General features: G+C 42.8%; 1 protein-coding gene across 5 annotated transcripts in view; it reads left to right on the top strand.

Annotated features, from left to right (window-relative positions):
• The window catches only part of LOC129746293 (uncharacterized), a 28,367-nt gene extending 9,358 nt beyond the window's left edge, over positions 1 to 19,009 (top strand). For 2 of the 5 annotated variants that reach the window (XR_008737284.1, XM_055739906.1), the window contains 8 exons: positions 22 to 212; positions 351 to 631; positions 17,211 to 17,411; positions 17,560 to 17,660; positions 17,860 to 17,979; positions 18,119 to 18,360; positions 18,422 to 18,590; positions 18,674 to 19,009. Coding sequence is in view for 2 of the 5 variants with exons in the window: in XM_055739906.1 (XP_055595881.1) it covers positions 17,654 to 17,660; positions 17,860 to 17,979; positions 18,119 to 18,360; positions 18,422 to 18,590; positions 18,674 to 18,822 (687 nt within the window). In the remaining 3 variants the exon portion in view is untranslated. Of the gene's footprint in view, positions 1 to 21; positions 213 to 350; positions 632 to 889; positions 1,077 to 1,139; positions 1,780 to 16,502; positions 16,873 to 17,210; positions 17,412 to 17,559; positions 17,661 to 17,859; positions 18,044 to 18,118; positions 18,361 to 18,421; positions 18,591 to 18,673 lie in introns of those variants that run through there. The other 3 variants (XR_008737283.1, XM_055739910.1, XR_008737285.1) reach the window with 3 other exon arrangements.
• The last annotated feature ends 3,397 nt before the right edge of the window (positions 19,010 to 22,406 follow it).

The raw sequence follows: 22,406 nt of genomic DNA, 5'->3' as shown, positions 1-22,406 counted from the left end.
GAATAAACTTTTTTTCCACAGATGCCTGGCTGGGTCACGGTATTACGACTGACATGTTGAAGAACGAGCTTATGCGAGCGGTCCAGAAAGCCAAGCTGCACCTCAACAATGCCCGCTACTATCAGCGATACAAATATCTGCTGTTGGCCAAACGAAAGGAACGCTTCGATCGGAAAAGGCAGCTCGAAGGGACCGAAAGTGATAAAGTCTAGGTTATAAGATAGTGAGGTCGCGCAAGAAGAACGTTAAATAAACAGTCTGTTTGTTAAAATTTTGTTTGATTTGACGGTCTTCTGTTTTTGTTTTATAACTTTGGAATACAAGTTTCATTTCAACCTATACGATTTCAGGTGGAAAACTGGAAAAATGTATTAGGGTAGCAACAGATTATTCGAAGTTAATCTGGAAAACGGACAAGCTACAGACAACTCTCAAACAGAACCCTCTACCAGAAACCTCTTGTAAAGGTTACAAATCGCCTGCTGCTCAAGAACTTAACAGGCCAAACCAGAAGATGGGCCCAAGAAAAGCGATCCGTGTGGCTGGATTTGAATTTCCCCTCACCTGCGAAGAAGATATCGATCGATTGGAGCTGATGGTGAGCCGCAATCCCGTGATACGGAACCAATATGTAAGTTTGTTAACTTTTTTTTGGGGTTTTTTCTCCGTCAGTACAACAGTGGATGAGTAGGAAACATAAATTTTGTTTTCGTTTGCGCGTTTCCCTACAAAAGACTTCAACGCTTGTTAAGACAGAAACCTGCGAGTATCTATATAAGACAACAATTATTCCCTAGCCTATCATGGTTGATCAAATGCAGGAATGTGATTGCCTAACTATAACTATAGCTGATTCCAACTGAATTTACCGACTTTGCTGTTCTCATAGGTACAATACCTGGCAAGCAACAAGACCGCCCATCTGGACATCGCGCAAGTTTTCTATCGGTTCTTCGAGGATGATGCATTGGCGAATTTTATTCGTACAACAAGAATAGAAAGTGACGGTAAAAATGGTGTTCCCGGGCGTAGAAAACCTTTCCATCAGTACGCAATATTTGGCTCATGTATGCTTGGTTAGTATAAGATTGAATTCAAACAACAATTACAATATACAATCCCGATTTTGATCATTCCAGATGCCTGGAAAGCTCATGGTATCAGCGAGAGTCTGCTGGAAGAATCGCTGAAGAAAATTCTGCAGCCAATTTCGAATCAAAGATACTCCAATAATTACAAGAAACGGAAACATGATGACATTACGGCTCGGCAAGATCGGTAGTTTCCAATTGGTTGGAAATAAATGTTTTTCTAACTTTTCAAAACTGTGTTTAACTGTTTTACTTGACTATTCGTGCTTTTCATGTCTGTGTGTCCACCTGAACAGAACTTCGTGATCGTACCACGTACCATGTAGGTCCATTCTAAATACACAAGGGAACAGTATTTTGCTGCCAACGTTTTAACGACTGATTTTACAAGACATTGGCGTCCTCCAAATCATTCGCCACCTCTAGTTTTGGTGATATGACGTGTGTAAATTTTAAAATTAATCAGTTTCGATGATAACTGATAAACTAATAAACCTACATGACAACTAAGAACAGATTTTCGAACCTATTTATTATCTTTCATTCGCATGCTGTGATGCAAAAATAGCAATATTTCTATCACATACGGCTGAAATAGAAACAGTGCTGTAAAACAATAAAACACCCAAAGATCTTGAAAACATTTTTGCATGGTAAAATTTTCAAAATGTGCCACAAGTGTCAAAATTTCTACCACTTTTTCCCAACAAGAGTGAACTTGCTCTTAAAGAAATATCAAACATTCAAAATCTTCTTAAAAATTTCGTCAAAATCCTTGTTTTGCAAAACCGGTAAAAATTGACAAAAAGGAAACTTCTATAGCTTTTTTCAGAATTCAAAATTACTCTCGGTCTTCCGGAAAGTTGATCATTGAATTAAAACATATTAAAACCTTTATTTTCAACATCTTTGTTATGTTTTATTGTTTTGCCTAAAAAATGCTCCAATTTATTGAATGAATTTCACCTATTTCCAGAAGTTATCTGTTGTTTTATTTCGAAGTTAATGGTTCAAAATTTGAGAAATATTTGGTTTTATTTCGTTCTTGTCTTTTAATTATTCTGTCATTCTTGTTGCTTAATCATTTTGTTGATTTTCTGTTTTTTTGTCGTTTTTGTTATTTTTGAAATTTTTAAATATTTTGCTAATTTTGCATTTTTTTCGTATTTGTCATTTAATAAGTCTTCCTGCTCGTTATTTTTGTCATTTATGTGTTTCATTTTCATTTTGATCCTTTTTACTGTACTTCTGATTAGTATTAGTATAAATAGGACGCAATGTATTGAAATAAAGTATTCCAGTTTCTACCACCAAGTAGTAAAGATCTCTCCTTTCCACTGCCCAAGTGCTGCACAACAGGTTATGGGCCCAGCACTAGTGGAAAGGAGGAGAGAAGTGGAATCATCAGCGGCAGGAGGACGACCTGGTAGTCGTTTGGAAGTGCGTCGAACCTGGTAACCGTTTGGTAGTGCGTCGAGCCTGGAAGCTGATTGGAAGTGCATCGAGCCTGGGACCGTTCGGAGGCGTCGAGCCGGGAATCCATTCGGAGGTTATAATGCCTGGAATCCGATGGAAGGTGGTCGTGCCGGAAATCCGTTCGGAGGTGATCGAGCTGGGAATCCTTTCGGTGGCGTCGAGCCGGGAAAACCATTCGGTGGTTTCGAGCCGGGAAACCATGCGATGGCATCGAGCCGGGAATCCATGCGGTGGCAACGAGCCGGGAATCCATGCGGAGGCGTCGAACCGGGAATCCGTTCAGAGGTGTCGAGCCAGGGATCCAATTGGAAGGTGGTTTAACCTGGTATCCAATTGGAAGGCAATCGAACCGGGAATCCGTGCGGAGGTGTCGAACCTGGAATCCGTTGGAGGTGGTCACTGGGAACGCGAAAAGCCTTGAGAATGGGCTACGGAGCGTCAAGCCGACGGGAGGTTGTCGTCGAGCGAACCGAAGGCAGGTTGTCGTCGAGTGAGCCAGGAAATGGTCGTCGGGCGAAACCGGTGGAAGGTCACGTCGTCGAGCCAGAACCGTGTGAGGTTGTCGGACCAGGAGCTTGGTAGGTCGTCGGACCGGGAAGCCAGCTGGAGGTCGGCAAGCCAGGAGACACGGGAGGGAGGTCGTCGGGCAGGTGCTTTGGAGGGTTGTTGGTCCGGAGCCATTGAGAGCGGACTGGAATCACTGGCGGTTCGTCGTGCCGGGAGCCATGGAAGGTTGACGGGCCGGTGCCGTGGAAGGTGGTCGAGTTGTAGACCAGGTGGTGGTCGTTGGACCAAGAACCTCTGGTGGACTTACGAACCAGGAACTACGGAAGGCCGTCAAATAGGTGCCATGGAAGGACGTCGGACTGGAACGCCAAGTGGAGGAGGTCGTCGGGCTGGATCCACTAGGAGGCGTCAGGCCTCAGGAGGAGCGTCGAGGCGGAGAGCTTCGATTCGCTGCGAAGGTCAAGAGGAGCGTCGAGGCGGAGAGCTTCGATTCGCTGCGAAGGACATCGAGCCGTGTGAAACGATATCGGTTGCAAGGAGGGTGTCGGGCCAGACGGAAGTTTGCCTCGAGTGATCCACAGGAAGGTTGTCGTCGAGCGAAACCAGAAGAGGGTCGTTGAGCTGAAGGCTATGGTCGTGGTCCAGCACAGAGCTTTGCTGAGCGGTGAAATGCGTGTGTTGAGGAGGAGTGTTGAGAAGCGTGTTGCTTAGCGGTAAACTGCGTGTGTTGAGGAGGAGTGTTGAGATTCGTCTCATCGAAGCAATCGATGAGATGAATAACAACACACGCATGGTGGTGTTATTAGAAATAAACAGTTTGGAAATGTAACCATAGAGATAGTATTAGTATAAATAGGACGCAATGTATTGAAATAAAGTATTCCAGTTTCTACCACCAAGTAGTAAAGATCTCTCCTTTCCACTGCCCAAGTGCTGCACAACATGATTCCTGTATTTTATCAATTTTTGTCATTTTCGTATTTTTTTTTTGTCTATTTTGTCATTTTTGTAATTTTTCTCAAAGACAAATTATTTTTAATTTTGTAATGTCATTTTTGTCATTTTTATCATTTTTTTTTTTTACTTTTTATCATTTCATTATTCTTTACCATTTTTAACATTTTTTCCCTTTTTCTAATGCATATCGGTAATTGTGGTCTCTTCTTGTTGTTGTTGTCATTTTTATAAGTTGTATCTTTCTTTTTTTTTGTAAATTTGGCATTTCTATGAAAATTGAATTGAAGATGTGTTATATTATAAAAATTTGACATGCTGTGAGTCAGTTTTGTCGCCGTTCCTAAAATATTTTATGTATAAAAACAAGTCGATTTACTGTCATTTTTTTCGAAATAATACCAGATTTCAAATGTTTTACCTATACAATTTCCAAAATCACTGGCATAAAAAACTGAACATTGATTTAAATGTACCAAAATTCAATGTTTTTAGTTTCCTAAGTATGTGATTTTTGTTTGAAAATGCCGAAATACCATAATACTAAAGTAACTTTACTCATACTTAAACAATAATGGTATATTTTAGGCCAATTGCTCTACAAAACTTTAGCAGCAAACGGATTGTGCCTCTCAGGAAGGATTCATTTCAAGAGGGGCGATTTGAATAAATACGTGTGGGTCGTCTCGTAGCACACAGCGAGGGTTCAAATCATGTAGAATGGTTGCTTGAGGGAAAAATGTTCATGAGGCCTCTTTTCACATTAATGAAGTTACAGTGGTTCATTCCTCAAGTTCATCCGAAGTGAAGTTTTTTAACCTAAAGCGACTCTGGAATCGGATGACTCGGGTAAACTTTCATGTCGCAAAGTGTCTCAAAATGTACAATATATTGGAACACCAAATAATCTACGTCGGGCCCTAAGAGCACCTGTATCCGTTGTCCAAACATCCGATTTAGACGCAAATTCCGACCCAAGCAACCGCATCCTGTTCCATTATACCAGTTTCATCTCACATTTTTTTAGAACTGGTATACTGCCCCTACTCGCATAACAGTCCCATATGAATTTTCGTCATTTTTCATCTAACCTGACAGTTCGTCATTTTGAACATTTTACTTCAATATAAAACAATAAAAAAGAGACTTTGTTCTAGAAATTACGAAAAAAAATATCAACTAGTGACTGTCCCATATGAAATATACCCGCATAACAGTCCCATATGTGAAATACCACGGATGTAGTTACCTTACTATGTTTCTTTCGGTGAAATGATCTTTGATTTATTTCTTTAAGTCATTTAAACGAGATGCAACTCACTTGATGTCGAATTATGCACACTAAACAGTAAATTTAACTACAGTTTTTGAAAGGCAGGCTAAGATTAAGGAAGGATGGTCTTCCTGTGAGAAAAACTATCAGAAACAACTAAAAACCATGATAAAATTCAACTTACAATGTGGAATAAACAAACTACATTTATAAGTTCAGAAATGATCAAATTTAAGTCTTAGAAGGTAGCTTAGTGAGCAAATCATATTCTGTATGGGACTGTTATGCGAGTAGATCTGAAAAAGGTCTCGAATATGCCCGCATAACAGTCCCATAACAAACAAAAATGGTGCTCCAGACCTTACCAGTTGCCAAATTTCGAAAAATTAAGGTCCTACGATTTATTATTGTTGTTGGAAGCACTTTGGGCAGTGGAAAGGAGAGATCTGTACTACTTGAAGGTAGAAACTGGAATACTTTATTTACTATCCTAACATCTTATTTATAGGAAAACCATCCCTATGGTTACATATTTGATTGTTTATTTATTATGTGCATGTTGTTATTTGTCCCATCGATTGCTTCGATTGGACAAATCTCAACACTCCTCCTCAACATACACATTCGCAGTCTTTTAACTGCCTCCGGTGGCTTCTCCTGAAGATGGGGCTACTTCTCTTCAACGCACGTACCGGAACACGCTCTCGCCCCTGTTGCAACGCGATGACCTTCCATGGCCCCAGTTTGACAACCTCCCCCGGGATCTGGCACGACGACCTCCCAATGGCTCTGGCCCGACGACCTTCCATGGCTTTGGTCTCAGCGCTCTTCCTGCGGCTCGAAGCTTTCTCCTTCGCCTCGACGCCATTCCTGAGGCCTGCCCCTCCCAGTGGCTCCAGCCCGACGACCTCCACTTGGCTTTCCGGTCCGACTACCTTCCATGGCACCAGCTTGGCGACCTTCCGTGGTACCCCGCTCGCAAGTCCACCAGTGACTTCTGGTTCAACGACCACCACATGGATCCTGACTTGACCACGTTCCATGATACCGGCCCGCCAACCTTCCATGGCTTCCGGTTCGACGACCTACCAGTGGCTCTGGTTCGACGACCGCATTCGTGGTCCCAGCCCTACGACCTTCCATGGCACCGGTCCGACGACCTCCCAGTGGCTCCGGTCCGACGACCTTGTTTGGTTCCGGCTCGACGCTCTTCTATTGGCCCGACGCCTCACCAATGGCTCGACGACCTTCCTCTGGCTCCCGGCTCGCCGACCTTCCTATGGATTCCGGTCAGCCCGCAATGGATTCGGCCCAACGACCTCCCTTGGCACCTGTTCGATGACCACCGTTTTTCCTGGCTTGTCGACCTCCACCCGGCTTCCCGGTCCGACGACCTTCCAGATGGCTCCTGGTCCTACAACCTTCTACGGTTCCTGGTTCGTTAACTTCCCTTGGCTTCGGCTCGTTGTCCTTCCATCGGCTTCCTGGCTGGATGACTATCCACTGTTGATTCCGTTTCTTCTCCTCCTTTCTGTCGCATCCATCGTCTCTTGCGTCCATCTTTCGATTTTAAATCTGCAACCCACAATTCCGCAAACTCGTTCGTAACACACAACTTGTTTGATAAACGTCACTTCGAAAACTGACGATTTTCGGGTTCACTAATTTTTCGTCGTTCTATGCTAGAGCGAGAGCCGAGGGCCTCTCTCTCGCATTCCATACGAAGATTGCCTTCGGTACAATACGAGTCACGAGTCGCTTCCTCCGCTCAATCTTATGGAACGGCTCGGCCTTATTTAACGATGGGAGTGAACGGTTTCGCAAATGAAAGTTCGGTTTTTATATTCCCTCCTTTTCATACCCTACTGGCAGTCGTTACTGCGACGTACAGTAAGGTGAGGGAAGCGTTACTGCACTGATAAAATGAACCATTTATTTTTTACAAGAATTATTTTATTTATTCGTCTTATACTCTACATGTCCTCCCTCCCCTACTCTCGAAGTTAACTCAATTTGAGTTATTCAAAAATATTATACAGTACCATGTCCTCAAATTTTTTGGGTTTCTTAGTTTCCCTTTTTGGCTTTTGATACGAAAGGTTCGTCGGTAGAACTTCGCTTTCTGTAGGAGAGTTTTCTAGGATTTGCTCGTCTGTCGAGGTAGCCTCCGGATGGGTATCAGTTCTATCATTTGGATGTTCTTCGCTGACGAAAGATGAATCTGGAATTCGTTTCACATCCTGGACGCCCCGGGCGTACTGAATACCTGAATCACTTCTTACAACTACCTTTGCTCCGTACCGTGCCAGTACAGTATATTCTTCCTTAGAGAATTGGGGGTCCGTTTTAGTTTTTTTAGGCACTGCAATGTAAACTTTATCCCCAGGCATGATATCACTCTCCATTGCGCCTCTTCGCTTATCAGCGTATTTTTTACTTTGCATCTTTGATACGGCATCGGAATCCCTTACGGACGTTCTATCCAACTCAACGTGTTTCTTCGAGTCCCATAGACTGGGAAAAATCCCACGATATCTCCAGCCTACGAGGAGCTCAAACGGAGTGACTCCCAACCGTGAATGGGGTTTCATCGTATTGTGAATGTGTACGTATTCCTGCAGGGCTTCCTTCCAATTTCTACCAACATCGCGTGCTGCAGCAAGGGCTTTGATTATCCCCTGATTCTGCCGCTCTACGGATCCATTGGACTGCGGGTGCAAGGGAATTGATTTGTAAATCCTTACACCTTTTTCTTCCCAAAAACTGACAAATTCATTTCCTTGGAATGGGGGTCCGTTGTCGCTTTGGATAGAAAGCGGTAATCCCCAGGTGTGAAAAATTTTACAAAGTGCCATGTTTGTGGTTTTGCAATCAGTTGTTTTTAGCTCGACAACCGCCAAGTACCTAAAGGCCATATAATCGTTAAATTTATTAAGTTGTCTCTAGAGTTTCAAGAAATTGATTAAGTTACCTGGAGTACGTGTCTACGCAGACTAAAAGCTCACCAGAACTACAACCGGGCACCGCCAAGAAATCGATTTGCAGCATTTGCCATGGGCCATCTGGTAGTTCTCGACTGGTTAATGGGATTGGTGGGTTTCGCTTGGAGATAACTGTACAAGTTTTGCACTCTTTAACGAATGACTCGATACATTTTCCCATTTCCGGCCACCAAAAATACTCCCTCATGACTCTTTTCATGGCCGCACACCCTATGTGGCCTTGGTGCGCTGTGTCCAACGCTCTTGAACGAAGGCGCGCCGGGAGCACTATCCTATCGTCCTTAAACACAATAGGTCCTAAAGACGTCAGGTGTTTAGCTTGAGCTTCGTATTTACGAAGGTGTTCGGGCCATTTTCCAGAGATCATGGAAGCTATGATTTCAAGTAGATCCGGGTCACGTTCTGATGCAACTTCAACGTCCTTCCAAGTGATATTCATGAATCCTCCGTCGATAGCGTAGAGAAGATGTCTGTCGTTGTCCTCGTCGAAGGGTTCATCAAGTTGCGTTCCTATCAACCGAGATAGGGCGTCCGCAACATTCAAGTGGCTTGGAATGCGCTTTACGTCGAAGTCGAAGCACTGGAGCCTTAATGCCCACGACTCGGCTCGTGAAATCGCTCGTTTATTTGCTCTGTGACCCTCGCCGAAAATATATTCGTTCGCCTCCGAATCGGTTCTGATTGTAAACCTTTTGCCTGTGAGGTAGAAAGCGAATCTTTCTACGGCCCAAACCATGGCAAGCGCTTCTCTCTGAGTCTGAGGGTACTTTTTCTCGACATCTGTGAGCGCTTTTGAGGCGCAAGATATTATCCTCGGGATTCCGGCTTCATTAAATTGGATGAGCACTGCTCCCAAACCGATTGGGGATGCATCCACGTATAGTTCCGTAACATCTGATGCACTGAAATACCCCAGTGAAGAAATCGATTTGAGGGATTCGTGCTTCAAGAAAAGAAATTCTCTTTCTTCGTCTTCCGTCCAATAAAAGGTCTCCGATTTTGCCAGTGATCGCAACTTTTCAGTCTTATCTGCTCTCTTGAAAATAAATTTTTCGGTAAAGTTCATCAGTCCCAAAAAACTCTTCACTTCGAGCTGGGTAACTGGCCTACGAAACCCCCTTATAGCTCGTAGCTTCTCTTCTTCGACCCGCATACCGTCGTGAGCAAGCGAAAATCCGAGGAACTTTACTGCCTGTTTTCCTATCACGCTTTTTTCTTCGTTGATACTAACATTATGATTCCGTAGTCGAGAAAGTACCTCCTCCAAATTCCGATCGTGCTCTGTTTTCGTTCTTCCGTGCACAATGATATCATCCAAGTAATTGCGAACGCCCAGACATCCTGCAAGGACCTTAGTCTGAAGGGTTTCTTGAAAGATGTCGGGAGCGTTGCAAAGGCCGAAGGGAAGTCTCCTGAAGCGGAACGTAGCATTTCCCGCATAGAAGTTTGTGAGGTGTCTCGACTCTTCAGCGAGTTCCACGTGGAAGAACGCGCTTCTCAAATCGATGGTAGAAAACCACTTTGATCCGTGTAAATCTGTCAATATCTCCTCTAGAGTTGGCATTCGAAATGGGGTCCTTATTATTGACTTATTCGGACCTCTTAGATCCACTACGAGACGTATGTCGTCCTTTCCTTTGGGGACGACCAAAAGCGACGAACAAAACGATCTATCCATCGAATCAGTTACTTCCTCAATTATTCCTGTCGTCAACAAGTCATTTAATCTGCGTTGAGTTTCTGCTCTGAATGCTAGAGGGATGTTGGTGAATACATTTCGGGATGGCGGTTTATTCTTATCGTAGCTCAACACAACGGCAGGGACATTAAACTTCGGGAACTCTTTGGATGACGTCACGACAAATATTTCTCCAGGAAATAATCTGGTCCGGCTACTCTGTGTTTCGGTATAATTGATGGGCACATTGAGACCGATCTGAAGAATGCTGTAGCGGATTGCAGTGTTTTTTCCTAGTAACGGCCGAGCATTTTCAATTACATAAAATTTTTCTAGGAAGCGTGGGCGATCATCGGAAACGTGTAATTCGGCCACAAACGTTGCAATCACAGGTATTTCACCGGGAGTTGCATACGCTCTAAGTGGTTTGTCTGTGCCGTTCGTAACAGAGAATATCTGTTCCTTAGTCGTATGGTTGCTCATGAGTACCTTGAAAACATCGTCACCTACTGTATTTACCTCGGCACCCGAATCCACCAGAAACGTCACACATATGCCCGCAATTATACCAAGAACAGTTCCATCGTTTGTTTTATCTGCTGGCCATGGATTTGAACAGTTACTCATTGTGAAAACTTTGAGAGTTTCATTCTGTAAAAAGAGTGTCTGTTAGACAAAATCTTCTGGACAAGATTTAATTTTCTATAGGCAACTTCGTCTTGGAAATAAAATAAAATTAGACTTGTTCAAAATCCATTTCAAATTTATTGATGACAAAAGAAATTTAACAAGTTCAGTAAGAAATATAATAAGTCAAAAAATGGGAATGGAAACTTCATTCACTTACGGGATTTTTAGCATCCTCCTGATCTATATCGTCCTTAACAATCGCCGCGATCTTTCTTGGTCTAGAAGTACATTCGATTTCTTCGCTGATACGTCGTTTAGGTTGGGCTGGACCAGGAATATTGGGACAAGCACGTTCAATGTGTCCCAATTTTTTGCAGTTACGGCAGATTTTTTCTATAGCACTGCATCTCGATGGTGGATGGAATGTGCTGGAACATCTCCAACACGGATTCAGTCGTGGTGTAGTATTTCTTCCCATTCCACGGTTTCTGAAGGTGCCTTTTGGATTTTGCCAGTTTCTATTCTGTCCTGAGTATCTGGAGTTACTTTGTGATGCAAGTTGCGAATCCATTCGATTAGGGAAGCTTGATCTTCTTTGGTCTGCAGAGATTGCGGCAACTTCAGAGAACTTCGGCGTTGGGGGATGGTTTAACGCAAAAACTTCTTCGTTAGCTCTATCCAGTTCGTATGAGCGCACTCGGTCGAGAAGGGCATTCAACGTTCCTCCTTTGCGCAGCATTTTTCTTCCAGCTTCGCGAATTTTCACGTTCAATGCGTGTTGTTGGATCACATCCGCCACATTTTCCGAAAGCTGCTGTTCGTCAAAGCTACAGAGCTTAGCTGCTCCAATGACTCTTTTCACAAACTTCACGTCAGATTCGCCTGGTTTTTGCGTCATTGAACGGAGTTTTTGTCGCTGCATTAAATTGTATTCACGAGATCCGAAGTAGCATTGTAAGCGATATACGGCATTTGAAAATGGGGCGGTAACAGCATCCGGAGCATCTGCAGAAGATGAAATCCCTTCTAAAACCTCCAAAAGCTTAGGACCTGCCTTCACCCGGAAAATATTCATCTTGGTCGTTTCGTCTGTTACGCCGGCTAGCTGCAGTGACGCATCCAATAGCTGCTTCCAAATTTCGTAAGTCCTTTTGTCAATCTCGTCATCATTCTCCCCAGGCTTACACTCCGGAATGTTCAAGGAAGCGATCGACAAAGTGTTGACTGTCGCCACCAGCGATGATTCCGCTACATTAATTCGCTGGTCGTCACGCATCGTAGAATTTCTTCGCATGAAACTTGTACCAGCTTCGCCGAGAGCAAAGGAATTCTCCAATTCACGTTTTTCCTTTCGGGTTTGTTCTAACTTCGAAGCAAGGCTAGCACTTCGCTTTTTCTCGGAAACTAAGGCTTTACCTAGGCTTCCGTACCCTTTTTGAAATAGTGACCTAAAATCGGGTAAATTAAGAAATTTAGCGTCATGTTCGTTTTAATCGAATGAAATTTTCTTTCAAATTTTATAACTTTACTGAAGAGAAACTATTTGCGTTCATGAATTCGTGTTTATAACATTTGTTCGTTTCGTTGTACTTTGCTTCTGGCTTTTCGTACAAGAGAAAATAAAGTCCAATAAAGAATATACAAAAAATTTCTTGAAAACAGCCGAGTAGTGCTCTCATACTGAGCCAATGTTGTGATACTCGAAGGACTTCGTTTCAACAGCATGATTTCCACCCAGAGGAGCTGCTTCCATCAGCCACCCAGAGCCGATGTTGTTCCACTCGGAGAATATATTTTCAACAGCGAGACTCCCACCTAGAAGAGCTGCTTCCATCAGCCACCCAGAGCCGATGTAGTTCCACTCGGAGAATATATTTTCAACAGCGAGACTCCCACCATCAGCCGGCTGCTTCCATCAGCCACCCAGAGCCGATGTTGTCCCACTCTGAGGACTTAATTTTTACGAGCTGATTCCATCAGCCACCCAGAGCCGATGTTGTCCCACTCGGAGGACTTAATAGCAACAGCAACACTCCCACTCAGAGGAGCTGCTTTCATCAGCCACCCAGAGCCGATGTTGTCCCACTCGGAGGACTTATTTTTACCGAGGCACTCCCACCCAGAGGAGCTGCTTCCATCAGCCACCCAGAGCCGATGTTGTCCCACTCGGAGGACTTAATTGCAACAGCAACACTCCCACCCAGAGGAGCTGCTTCCATCAGCCACCCAGAGCCGATGTTGTCCCACTCGGAGGACTTAATTTTTTTACAGAAGCACTCCCACTCAGAGGAGCTGCTTCATCAGCCACCCAGAGCCGATGTTGTCCGACTCGGAGGACTTAATTGCAACAGCAACACTCCCACTCAGAGGAGCTGCTTCCATCAGCCACCCAGAGCCGATGTTGTCCCACTCGGAGGACTTAATTTTTACGAGCTGATTCCATCAGCCACCCAGAGCCGATGTTGTCCCACTCGGAGGACTTAATAGCAACAGCAACACTCCCACTCAGAGGAGCTGCTTCCATCAGCCACCCAGAGCCGATGTTGTCCCACTCGGAGGACTTATTTTTACAGAGGCACTCCCACCCAGAGGAGTTGCTTCCATCAGCCACCCAGAGCCGATGTTGTCCCACTCGGAGGACTTGATTTTTTACAGAAGCACTCCCACCCAGAGGAGCTGCGTCCATCAGCCACCCAAAGCCGATGTTGTCCCACTCGGAGGACTGAATTGCAACAGCAACACTCCCACCCAGAGGAGCTGCTTCCATCAGCCACCCAGAGCCGATGTTGTCCCACTCGGAGGACTTAATTTTTTACAGAAGCACTCCCACTCAGAGGAGCTGCTTCATCAGCCACCCAGAGCCGATGTTGTCCCACTCGGAGGACTTAATTGCAACAGCAACACTCCCACTCAGAGGATCTGCTTCCATCAGCCACCCAGAGCCGATGTTGTCCCACTCGGAGGACTTAATTTTTTTTACAGAAGCACTCCCACCCAGAGGAGCTGCTTCCATCAGCCACCCAGAGCCGATGTTGTCCCACTCGGAGGACTTAATTTTTTACAGAAGCACTCCCACTCAGAGGAGCTGCTTCCATCAGCCACCCAGAGCCGATGTTGTCCCACTCGGAGGACTTAATTGCAACAGCAACACTCCCACTCAGAGGAGCTGCTTCCATCAGCCACCCAGAGCCGATGTTGTCCCACTCGGAGGACTTAATTGCAACAGCATCACTCCCACCCAGAGGAGCTGCTTCCATCAGCCACACAGAGCCGATGTTGTCCCACTCGGAGGACTTAATTTTTTACAGAAGCACTCCCACTCAGAGGAGCTGCTTCCAGAGCCGATGTTGTCCCACTCGGAGGACTGTTGAATTCACGCAAAGCAAACACCATATTATTGTTTTACATTAACACCATACTGAGCTGATTCCTCGCTGAAGAAAAAGTAAAATGGCGTCTCAAAGCCACACAGAGCTACTTTTTCAGTTTTGTTCACTTGTAAATAAAATGGCGTCCTGAAAACCACACCAAGCTATCTTTTGATCTAACAGAGCAAAATCCTACAGCGAATCAAAGCTGAACTAAATTCGAATCTCTTCTATTCTGTTTACTAAGTAATAAACTTTACTTACTTCTTGGGAGCTTTTTTGATTGCGCCATTGTCGCATCCATCGTCTCTTGCGTCCATCTTTCGATTTTAAATCTGCAACCCACAATTCCGCAAACTCGTTCGTAACACACAACTTGTTTGATAAACGTCACTTCGAAAACTGACGATTTTCGGGTTCACTAATTTTTCGTCGTTCTATGCTAGAGCGAGAGCCGAGGGCCTCTCTCTCGCATTCCATACGAAGATTGCCTTCGGTACAATACGAGTCACGAGTCGCTTCCTCCGCTCAATCTTATGGAACGGCTCGGCCTTATTTAACGATGGGAGTGAACGGTTTCGCAAATGAAAGTTCGGTTTTTATATTCCCTCCTTTTCATACCCTACTGGCAGTCGTTACTGCGACGTACAGTAAGGTGAGGGAAGCGTTACTGCACTGATAAAATGAACCATTTATTTTTTACAAGAATTATTTTATTTATTCGTCTTATACTCTACACTTTCCACTAGTGCTGGGCCAATAACCTGTTGTGCAGCACTTGGGCAGTGGAAAGGAGAGAACAAATTAACTGTTTGAAGGTTAAAGCTGGAATCAACAGTGGATAGTCATCCAGCCAGGAAGCCGATGGAAGGACAACGAGCCGAAGCCAAGGGAAGTTAACGAACCAGGAACCGTAGAAGGTTGTAGGACCAGGAGCCATCTGGAAGGTCGTCGGACCGGGAAGCCGGGTGGAGGTCGACAAGCCAGGAAAAACGGTGGTCATCGAACAGGTGCCAAGGGAGGTCGTTGGGCCGAATCCATTGCGGGCTGACCGGAATCCATAGGAAGGTCGGCGAGCCGGGAGCCAGAGGAAGGTCGTCGAGCCATTGGTGAGGCGTCGGGCCAATAGAAGAGCGTCGAACCGGAACCAAACAAGGTCGTCGGACCGGAGCCACTGGGAGGTCGTCGGACCGGTGCCATGGAAGGTCGTAGGGCTGGGACCACGAATGCGGTCGTCGAACCAGAGCCACTGGTAGGTCGTCGAACCGGAAGCCATGGAAGGTTGGCGGGCCGGTATCATGGAACGTGGTCAAGTCAGGATCCATGTGGTGGTCGTTGAACCAGAAGTCACTGGTGGACTTGCGAGCGGGGTACCACGGAAGGTCGCCAAGCTGGTGCCATGGAAGGTAGGCGGACCAGAAAGCCAAGTGGAGGTCGTCGGGCTGGAGCCACTGGGAGGGGCAGGCCTCAGGAATGGCGTCGAGGCGAAGGAGAAAGCTTCGAGCCGCAGGAAGAGCGCTGAGACCAAAGCCATGGAAGGTCGTCGGGCCAGAGCCATTGGGAGGTCGTCGTGCCAGATCCCGGGGGAGGTTGTCAAACTGGGGCCATGGAAGGTCATCGCGTTGCAACAGGGGCGAGAGCGTGTTCCGGTACGTGCGTTGAAGAGAAGTAGCCCCATCTTCAGGAGAAGCCACCGGAGGCAGTTAAAAGACTGCGAATGTGTATGTTGAGGAGGAGTGTTGAGATTTGTCCAATCGAAGCAATCGATGGGACAAATAACAACATGCACATAATAAATAAACAATCAAATATGTAACCATAGGGATGGTTTTCCTATAAATAAGATGTTAGGATAGTAAATAAAGTATTCCAGTGGTTACATATTTGATTGTTTATTTATTATGTGCATGTTGTTATTTGTCCCATCGATTGCTTCGATTGGACAAATCTCAACAATTATGATAACCTAGAACATATTCCATTAAACGATTTTTGTTTATGCTGAAAGCTGTGGTCACAATTTAAAAATGTATTTCAAAATAGAAAAAGCTGATTTTCTCGCTTGCTCGTTTTTGCATATGGGACTGTTATGAAAGTAGGGGCAGTATAAGGATTGCTCCAAAATTGATGAAATTTGGATCCAACTTGACGCAGTTCTAAACCGTTTGACAGTTAATGAAACACGAGTGGGGTTTCCCGTTTTTTCACTGGATTGGATCTTATTTCGTTTGCTTCAATTCTTGTATAAATTAGACCCACGAATAGATCACGGATACAGATGCTCTAAGGATATCTGTGTCCTCTTAATGGCTGTCATTATTCAAATTGATCATGTGTTTACTAATTTTTATTATGAGTTGATGTCCCTTATTCACAGGACATGCATGTAAAAGCATGCGCCGATTGTGTATATGTTCTCCGAAAATTCTGAATAAAATATAATAATAAGGAAGTTGGTTAAAAACAAGCATCCATTGCATTTTCTTTTTTGAGCGTGAGTGACAGATTGTTCGCTTTTTGAATGGTCCATCTCGCCATTCATAAAATTTGCGAAACAAAAACAAACGCCATTACGGCGGTGTCGGAAAAAATGTTAAAAAACGGTGCAAATAGTTGTGATTTTGGATGAAAACCAGTTAAATTGCTTCCGCTGAAGTTGTGGCTTATCGGGATAGTGTTTTTAAGTGAAATGAAGCCTGATTGCCAGTGGAATTTGAAGATTAAAATGAGTGGTTTCAGCTATTGTCCCAGCTGTGGGTGGCACTGTGTGGAGTGGGTGGCCAGGAGGAAAATCCCATGAAGATGAAGATGTAAAATTTGGTGAAAATGAATGTTTTTTAGTAATACATAAAGGTAGCGATTTGGCGATTTTTTCAAACTGATGGAGATCTAGGTAACTTTATTTGACGATAAGTATATTTAAATGTGAAATGTTAGCCAGAAATCAAAATTTAAAAATGAAAAATCTTATCTAAAAGATTTTATTTCCACAACATGGACAACCTATGTATCCAACATCTTATGTGGTAAAAGTGTCACTAATAAATACAAAAAAAGACAATCTTATGTGGTATCCAAGTATGAAAAAAAAACGCTTTAATTTTATTGAAAACGCAAATCTTATCTTTCAATTTTAACTCTGTTCAATTTTAACTCTGTTCAATTTTAACACTGTTCAATTTTAACTCTGTTCAATTTTAACTCTGTACAATTTTCTCGACTATTTTCAAGAAAATACCCGTCAACAAGCCCTGGTTCCCCGAACTATAGCATGGAATTTACAAACATTACTTTGTTTGCGCTTTTGAATGAGCTTGGACTACAGGACCGGATTAACTTCTATCGATTTCTGATGCTGTTCCAGCAGCTAGTCCTACTGGCTTAGAAACGTCCCATCAACATGTATGACTTTACTCTGATGGCGATCATCTGGTGAGCAATGAAATACTGCTGTTGGTGATTTATTTGAAATGTCTAGATCTAATAGAAGTAGAATTGCGTTTCTATCATGCTTTATATTAGATTCAATTGACTTCCATTTCGACATTTTTCTAACAATTTTGTGTTCTCTCTTCTTTAGATTGATTATTTGTGCCTATATAATCGATATGCAAAGGGAAATCAAAAATCAAGGAGTTAAAAAAAGGCTTTATTGATGTTTGTACCAGTAGTACATGCTTGGTGAGTATCCGTATTGATTGGCTTTCTTGTAAAATGCCTCCCAAAAGACACACATTTTTGTGAAACACATTTTTATGAAACATTTTCATTCATTTAATGTGAGTTTTTGGGACAAAAAGGCAAAAAGACTTAAGTCATTCGTTTTACTATAAGTAGTGAAACTTTTGAACGCTTAATATCCAAATCATCTTTTTTGCAGATGCTCGTTTGAAACTGCAAAGTGACATGCAAAAGCTAATTTGTTTAATGGAGAAAGAAATGTTCTCCCTCTACCCATGCTTTATCATTCACCTGGAATACAGCACGAGCCGTCCAAAAAGTGAAAAAAATCTCTTGACTTTTTGAGCAAAACATTTCAAATATATTATAACGTTTCTAAAAAAGTATTATTTTCAATTAACTTTGTTACGACAAAAATGAAAAACACTACTACATTTTTTCTCGTATTTATTCCACAGCCGATTATAAGTTATTAGCGAGAGGCATCCCATCACAGCGTGCAACACCGTCGCATCGAATTGACAAACGAGGAACTAATTTGCTCAACAAACAGCTTGCCGAGGCCTTTAAGTGCTACCCGGGGGCTAATGATAAGGTGAAGGTCCGCGTAGAAGGTTTCGATTTTCCCCTCAATGACGAGAGAGATATTGAACGACTTGAACAATCCGTTCGCAACGACCGGCTGCTGAAACAAAAATACGTAAGTTTCAAACGATGAACCAGCCCTTGTTCGTACAATGTACCTAATGATATATTTACAGATCGATTATCTAGCGACAAAGAAACCACCAGCGGTTGACCTCGTCGATGGATTTAGTTTGTTCTTCACGGACGCTTCCATGGTAAACTACAATTGGAACGGAATATCCAGTCATCGGTTTCCCAAAAAAGCCATGAAGAATTACCAGATTTTTACTTTCTGTATGCTTGGTGAGAACTGAAAACAATTGACAATAATCTATTTTCTTTTCTCAACATTCAAACGATATGGTTTTTATTGTGTATTCTTCCAGAGGCTTGGCCAGGGCTCAACTCGGAACGTCTTGCGTCGAAGATGAAGCGAGCTATCGAAAAGATCAATAACAGACGCAATGTGCAGCATTCCAAGCGACGTCGTAAAGCGAGAATCAATAGTTTGGTGGAAAATTTCGAGATCCTCTGAAAGATGACATCAAAAGCCGAACTGACTGAAATGTCGGAAAAAAATATAATTTACGCTATTAAGTGTCTAGGTTATCGTTTTAACTTTCGAATGTTATCAGTTTAAGTAATGAAAAACTTTTCATCTCTAATCTCAGATTTGACGATTTCAGACACAAGTTAGGTGAAATAAAAAAATGTTTTTAAAACTATCGTTTATAACTTTTTAGAAACTTAGAACGATTTACAGTTTTGTCTGATATATGTCACCTAACGTACGATTAAATATTTTGTTCTTTTTTTCTATTTTGGAAATGCTGCTCGAAAAGATTCATCGAATCGGATGTCGCCGACGTTTTGGTCCGAATATGAAAGATCCGATGTTAGGAAATTAATTAACAGCTACACGTTCCCCATCAGCGATCCGGATGTATTGGACGATTTAGAGTACGCAGTTAGGAAAAACCCACGCACCAGAAAAAAATTCGTAAGTCGACGATCATTCTCTGTGGGATAAAATATCTTACCAATTTCATTACCTATACCAATATCAATAATTCAAATTTTCTCTAACAGGTCAGTTATCTCCGACGTATCAAAACGGTCGACGAAGCACTGAGCGATGGAAAGGTTTTTGGTCGAATTTGCGATGACTCCGCTATATTTCCCTATTTCTGCTATTCGACTACCAAATTTTCTGCAGACGGTAGAAAACGTCGAGCTTTGCGTGATTTCATGGTTTTCGGAGCCTGTATGATTGGTAAGCTGATGGATGAATTTATGTATTTGATATGTTTTTTAAGTCTAATTCATTTTATTTTGTTTCCAGAGGCCTGGGGCGACCACTCTGATATCGATCCTTCGACTTTACCGAACATAATGAAACGTCTGATAAAACGAATTCATGTTCGGAATTACGTTCGTCTAGGTCGAAGTCAAAAATCGGCAAATGTACAGGATGACATTAATACAGCAAGACTGTCCAAACGTTAAAATCGTACAAATAATAAATATTAGCAACCAACATTGGGTCACTTGTATTTTTTTTTTATTTTAAAAAATTCAACAGAACAATCATTTTAATTATATTTTGTTTTGTAACGATTTTTTTTGTAGGGCCCTCTTTCCATCATCGAGGCGAGGTTATGCCACCCCACGGATCCACCTTTTTCCCGCAAATGCCAGCCCGATTGACAGCCTTAAGCGAGCAGCGCGGCTCCGGCGTTGATGGATTCAGCTTTCCGCTCGAAACGGCCGACGAAATCGAGTGCCTTGAAACGGCCGTTCGAGAGAGCACTATCGTGTGGAATCAATATGTAAGTGAACCACTTTTTATACTAGACGACATGTGGAAACCAATTTAGTTTGAAATTTTGAAATTTTCGAACCTAGCGTCAGCTTCTCACAGCTATTTAAACGCCACAAAAAAAAAATTGAAATTTTCGAACCTATACAAAAAAATTGAATTCATCATGTGGGCTGAAATGATGAGTTTCGCTGTTGAATCGTTTAGCTTTGATTTTCAAAATTTGACTCAAAAGACCATATAAAAAATTGAAATGATATGCAGAAGCCTTAATTTGTAGCCAAGACACCAATGTTTAGTACCGCAACAAACCATTGCACTATACAATGTCGCCACTGTTAGCAAACAACTTGATATTAGCTAAGACACATCTGAGTAACCTGATCAGGCAGTTTTCGGAATTTTAAAACTTTATCACTTTGAACACGTGCCCAAATAAAATAATTATCAATTTTTAACAGTTTTTATCAACTAATGGAGAATGTTTTCCCGATTCCCATCAACAGGTTAACTTCCTGCGAGACAAAAGAACAACTGTCATGGACATACCCGATATGATGAAATTGCTTTTCAAAGATCAATCACTGGACGGATACAACTTCAATGGTACCCAGGGCAAAATACGCCAGAAGAGGCCTCTCAAGATGTATGCTATTTTCATCGACTGTATGCTTGGTATGTTGAATTTTGGATTGTTTCGTATTAAGGTTTTTTCATTTGTTATATTTGAAATGATGAATCAGAGGCTGTTCAAAATTCTTGTGTATTCTGCATGCCACAATTTTATCTGTCTTCTCTCCGCAGAAGCCTGGCCAGAAATGCAGAACGATGAGCTACAGAAAAATATTCGCGCCGCTGTAACGGGAGCCAGAAATCGCGAACGCGTCAAACGCTATCGTGAGAATAAATGGCGCCGCGGACTGCTACACAGCGTCATCGATGTGATCGATACGAAGCCAGAAGCCTTAGGATGAAAATGTGTTGTTTAGTGAATAAGTTAATATTTTAAAGAGATGTGAGCAGCCTCTATTTTGTCATGTAGAATGAAAGCTGATCTGTCAGTCGCTTTAAAATAGTTAGATAGCTTTTTAGTTTGCTAATCTTTTTCGATATTTCGATATGATTCGCTATTTCTAGTTGCGTGGCCTGAGTTCACTCACGAGCAGATGGTGACCATTGTCGGTGATGCTGTAAGGAAAACTCGCTATCGCTATTCGAAACGATTGTACCGGGCTACTAAAAGGCTAGAAGAGGAACAGCAAATATTCGAACCACGGACGATATGGCTTGGAACCCCACAAAACAAGAAACAATAGGGCAACGATAGAAACCTTCAATAAAATTGTTATTTAGTAAACTACACGTAAAACTCATTGTATTGCGAAGCTTTTAACAGTTGTTTCAATTGTTTTTTCTCTAAAGTAAAATGTATCCATCCTATTCTAATCCATATCAATTCCGTTGCAGTGTTCAAACGGATCCAATTGTTCAAGCAGACAGCCCAACAAGGAGTCGACAATTTCGCCTTCCCAATCCCAGATGCAGACACCATTGAACGACTCGAAGTATCAGTGCGCATGTTTCCCAATGTTCGGAAACAATATGTAAGTACTTATTATTCTCAATTTATGGGAAAGACTAATTTTTTAACTATCGTCCTCAGGTGGATTATCTGCGTCGAGTGAAAGAGCAAACGAAAGACATCCCCAAAGCGTTCCCTGTCCTGTTCTCCGATACAGCTTTGGAGTTGTATAACTACAATGGCACCGGACGAAAGGAACGCCGAGCAATGCGGGACTACCAGATATTCCACGACTGCATGCTAGGTTTTTGTCCACAACTCATCTTTCGCGTAAAAGAAATCAATTGCTTACAGATGCTTTTTTTTCTTTGCCTTCTTGTACCACCAAACAGAAGCGTGGGCCGAAGATGGTGTCAATGTGGACAGCCTTCAAGAGAGCATCAACATCGTCATCAAACGAGCGGATGGGCGAAAGCGAGCTAAACTGTTCAACTTTCGACGGAAAATTTTTCAAAACGTTGGAACAATGTTTTCAAATTTTTCCGACATACAGTCATGAAGCACGGGACTAGCAATAGCCCAAAATAACGAAAGCAATCTATACATTTAATTTATCCCGCCATGCTAACTGGATTTCGATGCAATTTATTTATTTACCTAGTTTTATTTAACTTTTCCTGAAAAATAAGAACGTTATTTTTCGTTTTACCTACAAGGGCAGAAAATAAAATTTTAACTAGATTTTTAATGTTCATTTACCAATTTTTGTATTTTCTGG

The sequence above is a fragment of the Uranotaenia lowii genome, chromosome 1, assembly GCF_029784155.1.
Source record: "Uranotaenia lowii strain MFRU-FL chromosome 1, ASM2978415v1, whole genome shotgun sequence".
Classification (NCBI taxonomy): domain Eukaryota; kingdom Metazoa; phylum Arthropoda; class Insecta; order Diptera; family Culicidae; genus Uranotaenia; species Uranotaenia lowii.
Note: the sequence above shows the minus strand (reverse complement) of the source record. Positions and strands in the feature narration are given on the sequence as shown.